The sequence below is a fragment of the Grammomys surdaster genome, unplaced genomic scaffold (assembly GCF_004785775.1).
Source record: "Grammomys surdaster isolate TR1022 unplaced genomic scaffold, NIH_TR_1.0 126278, whole genome shotgun sequence".
Classification (NCBI taxonomy): domain Eukaryota; kingdom Metazoa; phylum Chordata; class Mammalia; order Rodentia; family Muridae; genus Grammomys; species Grammomys surdaster.
The window spans coordinates 4163886-4169255 of NW_021621078.1; the positions used below are offsets into that span (position 1 = coordinate 4163886).

General features: G+C 47.4%; 1 protein-coding gene across 1 annotated transcript; it reads left to right on the forward strand.

Annotated features, from left to right (window-relative positions):
- The first annotated feature begins 1257 nt into the window (after window positions 1-1257).
- LOC114613946 (cyclin-Q) lies at window positions 1258-2476 on the forward strand. The gene has a single exon (XM_028759397.1). The coding sequence runs from the start codon at window positions 1319-1321 to the stop codon at window positions 2069-2071; it is 753 nt and encodes a 250-aa protein (XP_028615230.1). The 5' UTR covers window positions 1258-1318; the 3' UTR covers window positions 2072-2476.
- The last annotated feature ends 2894 nt before the right edge of the window (window positions 2477-5370 follow it).

A 5370-nucleotide genomic window follows, 5' to 3' on the forward strand; every position in this document is an offset into this window, starting at 1 on the left:
GAGCCCACACCTTTAATCCCAGCACTTGTAAGGCAGATCTCTGTGTGTTTGAGGCCAGCCTGATCTACATAATAGGTTCCAGGTCTGCCTGAGCTACATAGTGAGACTCTGTCTCAAAAAACAAAAACAAACAAAAAATAAAATTTAAGAATGTAGTCTTAATGGGTAACATTTAAAGAGGGAGAACAGTGTGCTACAAATGGCCAAAGGAGAAATGTGTAGAAGTTATGGGGTACTGCTTTTCTTGGTGGCTAGACGAACGCTGAAAATGAGAAATCCATGTCTGCCACGTCGTCTAATACATATACTTCTTTTTAGAGTCCCTTATGCCTTAGGGCGTTTCTTTTACCACTTTACAAAAGTCTTAATTCATACAGACATATAAAGACACAAATGTAAGTGAAAGGTCGTCAAAATAAATAAATTAGTAATAGTTAAAGTTCATGAGCGAAGCTGGGTGGTGGTGGCAGCAGTAGCGGCAGCGGCACACGCCTTTGATCCTGAGCAGAGGCAGGCAGATCTCCTGTGATTTGGAGGCCAGCCTGGTCTACAGAGCAAGTTCCAGGACAATAGAGAAACTTGGAGGTTTTTTTTTTTTTTTTTTTTTATTAAAACAAAACATCGCTGAGTGTGGTGTTACACACCTGAAATCCCGGGACCCAGGAGCCTGGGATAAGACTGGCTCAGCGGTTAAGACTGCTCTTCCAGAGGTCCAGAGTTCAATTCCCAGCAACCACATGGTGGCTCACAACCATCTGTAATGGGATCCAGTCAGCTACAGTGTACTCATATACATAAATAAATCTTAAAGAGTACACGGGCAGTCTGGGCTAAGTGTAGAAAGCCCACTCAAAACAAAATAATGATCAAAGCCAGACTTGTGGGGCACACTTCATCTGCCTACATCACTTGTTCACTTTTCACAAGAGCCCCATGAGGAGGGGACAGCCAACCACCTCAACTTGCATCTAAGGAATGAGATGTAGAGGATCAACCGAAGTCCCCAGGGTCACAGAGGCAAATGCCAGGGCGAGGGTTGGCCCTCATCCTTTCCACTGGATTCTCAGGAACAGTGAGAAAGTCCCCTAAATCAAAACTGGTATCTTCTCAGATGTCTTAAAAATAGCACTTTCTGGGCTCCAGAAAGCTAGTCCTGTGATCCTATCTTTAACGTAGAGGGAAAAGCAGGGCAGGGTGGGTGTGGCGGCAGGGCGGGTGGGGGCGTGCCGTCAAGCGGCCACGCCCCTCCGCGAGGACCCCCGGAGCCGGCCTCGGCGCGCCGGAGCGTTTCTCCTTCCGGGGCGGCCTGCTGGGCCTCATGGAGGCTGTTCGGCCAGACAGCTGCGAAAGAGGGACGGCGGCGGCGCGAGCCGAAGAGAGGCCGGCTCCCGAGGCGAGGGTGCATTTCCGAGTAACCCGGTTTATCATGGAGGCAGGCGTCAAGCTAGGCATGCAGTCCATCCCCATCGCCACCGCGTGCACAATTTACCATAAGTTCTTCTGCGAGATCAACCTGGACGCATATGACCTCTACCTGGTCGCCATGTCTTCCATTTACTTGGCCGGCAAAGTGGAAGAGCAACACTTGCGTACTCGTGACATCATCAACGTGTCGCACAGGTACTTTAACCCGGGCAGTGAGCCGTTGGAGCTGGATTCCCGTTTCTGGGAGCTACGAGACAGCATTGTACAATGTGAGCTTCTTATGCTACGAGTTCTGCGCTTCCAAGTCTCTTTCCAGCATCCACATAAATACCTGCTGCACTACTTGATTTCCCTCAAGAACTGGCTGAATCGTTACAGCTGGCAACGAACTCCCATCTCTGTTACAGCTTGGGCTCTGCTACGAGATAGCTACCATGGGGGGCTCTGCCTCCGCTTCCAGGCTCAGCACCTAGCCGTGGCTGTGCTCTACCTGGCCCTACAGGTCTATGGAGTCGAGGTGCCTGCAGAGGGTGAGGCGGAGAAGCCTTGGTGGCAGGTATTTAGTGATGACCTTACCAAGCCAATCATTGATAATATTGTGTCTGACCTCATTCAGATTTATACTATGGATACAGAGATCCCCTAAGGCCCTGGCCAAGGCCGGACCAAAGACCAGGATGATCGGTGGCCTGGGGTATCGTGCCACCAAGTTGCTGTGATGGCATGTCTCCACTCGGAGGACTAGTTGCGCTGGCAGAGGATGTCACTGGTGACTGCAATGACATGCTGTTATTTTGTTCCCAGCAGCCCTTGTTCAAATAATACCAGGAGCCTCCACGTGGACAGGACATACTGAGCTTCCTAGAACTGGCTGCATCAGCTTTTGGCCTTTGAGAAGATGCTGCATTTGAGGCATGGACCATTGCAGGTCACCAACAGGAAAGTTAAAGAATAGGACTGCACCCTTAGGAGAACTATGAATGTGTAACATAGAATCTTATTTTGTATAATAAAGATGATACAAATTAAAAAATGGGAAAGGTTTAACACACCAAAGTCTGCCTTGTGGTATTTCTTAGTTACAATAGGAGAGATCAATATTGGAGAAATGATTGGTGAAGCATGGTACATCCATACAATGGAGTATTATTCAACCACTAAAACATAAAGGGTTTATGACAATGTGGGTGAAGTTCATATTAGGCAGCAAAAAAGATAGGATTATAGATGCGCTATAATTCCTACAAAAAATGAAATATACAAAGATGGCAAAGAATTAGTTGGGGTGGTGTTAATGTATAATAATGACTGTAAGAATTTCTGTCTTTGCCGGGCGGTGGTGGCGCATGGCTTTAATCCCAGCACTTGGGAGGCAGAGGCAGGTGGATTTCTAAGTTCGAGGTCAGCCTGGTCTACAGAGTGAGTTCCAGGACAGCCAGGGCTACACAGAGAAACCCTGTCTCGAAAAACCGGAAAAAAAAAAATGTCTGTCTTTTGTTCCAGCTCTTTTGCATTCTCAACCACTATCCTATGATTATGGACCTTTGTGGTGAGGTCTAGCTTATCTTTCTTCACAGGTGTTTATTTAAAAGAACAACCATCATACTTCATTATCCCCAGAACTTTCCACACAGTGGACTTCCCTTAATCATAGACAGTTGTGTTAGAGCCGCCTCCTTTGTCCTCGCTGATAGCATTAGGAAGAGTGATCAGCCTCCTGAAGGTCAAGGGGGAAAGGCTGAGCTTGGTGAGGACAGGAGGATCCTGAGTTCCAGACTAGCCTTGGCTACAGGGTGAGACCCTGTCTTAAACCTAACAAACAATAAGCAAGAGCAAGGAGAGGAGGTGTTGGGAGCAAGGCCACGGACCCACCAGTCATTTAACCCTTCATGCTCTCAACAGACTCCCCCACATGTGTACAATGTGTCAGGCACCACTCTGGACTCGTGCATAAAAGCACAACAGAAGCTTAGACACTCTAAAAGTGCCTGCCAATCACATGAGAAAATAGGAGGAAGAGATTAGGCATTTAGCTCAATTAGAATGCTTGCTTAGCATGCATGAGATCCTGGGTTTGGTCCCTAGCACTGCATAAACCAGCATGGTGGTATGGTACATACTTTCCTACAATCTCAGCAACCAGGTTGAGGCAGGAGGATCAGAATTTCAATTTTTAAGGTCATCCTGGGCTATGTAAAACTCTGCCTTTAAGAGGGAGAGTGTTGGTGGCTCACACCTCTAATCCCAGCACTCAGGAGACAGGGGTAGTTGGATCTCTGTGAATGTGAGCTCCAGGACAGCCAGGGGTACCTAGAGAAACCCTGTCTCAAAAAAAGAAAATAGGAAGCTGAGGTCAAATTCATAATTGAGGTAATGTTATGGATTGGAAAATTAACTTGAAATTGAGTCATCCCACACTTTGAAATGAAGGAGAGGGATGCCTGGGGAATATGACTTGTTCTTGCTGGTCTGGGATGCAGCCTCTGTAATAATAATGGTCCTTCAGCAGTGTGGAATGTAATAAAATTTAGTAGAATGACGGAACTGTAGCATTCACAAACCTTCCTAACACCTGGCCCATCAGGTGGTTGGCAGACTTGCTTTGTGTAGAAGCAGCATGCAGCTCCTGTATTGGTATTCCCTGATCCACTCTCCAGGGACTTCCACGTCAGGATAAAAGCACCAGGTAAACATGGGCTCTACCTCTATTCCCCACTTAGAAGCTGATTTCCAAGTCACTCTCATTTTCATATATGGTCTCCAGGAGAGGGGCTTTGAGGTAGAAATGGGATAGTGACAGAAAAGGGTCACAGCCTTGCTTGGGAAGAGCTCAGCCTGACTTTGGAGCCACACAGGGTTAGGCCACTGCTTCCAAGGGCCCTTCAGACAAGAGTCCTAGCTCAAGGCTATTCAGGCAGTATGCCCACCTCAGTGACAGTGAGTCTGTGAGAGAGTGGTGTTTTAGCTTCTCACACTCACCTCCTCCTAAGGTAACAAGGCCTACCTTGTAAGACACCTGAGCAGTAGAGGGGCTCTGCAGGCTTAGGGGTACAGCTGGGATCCCAGAGACATATGCTCCAGATCCTGGGTCTTAGGATGAGATAAGCCCTGGAAGGGAACAAAAGTTAGAGCTCTGTGATGCCCACAATGCACCCTGGGCCAGAATAGGATTTCCCTGAGGTAAACTGCCACTTGTCATTGCTAGGGCCTAGGAGGATGGAGTTATGAGAAAGGAGGGAAACCAGAAGGCAAATCTCTGGGAGAATCAGGGAGATAACACCTGGGCTTTGGGGCAAGAAGAAAAAGGACTTTGCTTGAGAGACTTTGACCAAATGCTATTAATCTCTGAGTTAGTTTCACTGCAAGAATCTAAAGAACCTGACTGGGCATGGTGGTGCATGTTTTTAATCCCAGAAGTCCAGAGGCAGAGGCAGGTGGATCTCTGTGAGTTGGAAGCCAACCTGGTCTATAGAGCAAATTCCAGGACATCCAGGACTGCACAGGGAAACACTGTCTCCAAAGCAAAGAAACAAACAAAAATGTAAGGAGCCACATTCTCTGATAGGAACAAGGTATGCTCTGATCCCAGAGATTAGAGGGCCACTCCTAGGGAAGAAGACCAAGTATCTCCCCTGAGACTGCTCTTCTTCTCAAATCACCACAGTCTGGAGTCTACCCATGGCCTGGGAAACTCCAAAACCTGGCTTATTAGCACATTAATGATCCATTTCCCTGAGCAAAAGGAACTGGAGCACAAACTCAGAAGGCTAGGGCAGACCATATTGGCTCAAAAGTTTTGAAGAAATCATGTAGACTAGGCTGGCCTCAAACTCCACCTGCCTCTTCTCCCTAGCACTGGAATTAAAGGTAATTAAAGGTATGTATAACCTTTTAAAATAATCTCTCTCTCTCTCTCTCTCTCTCTCTCTCTCTCTCTCTCTCTCT

What these genes read in the sequence shown, in the direction of transcription:
- LOC114613946 (XM_028759397.1), top strand. Translation starts at nt 1,319, where the DNA reads ATGGAGGCTGTTCGGCCAGACAGCTGCGAAAGAGGGACGGCGGCGGCG.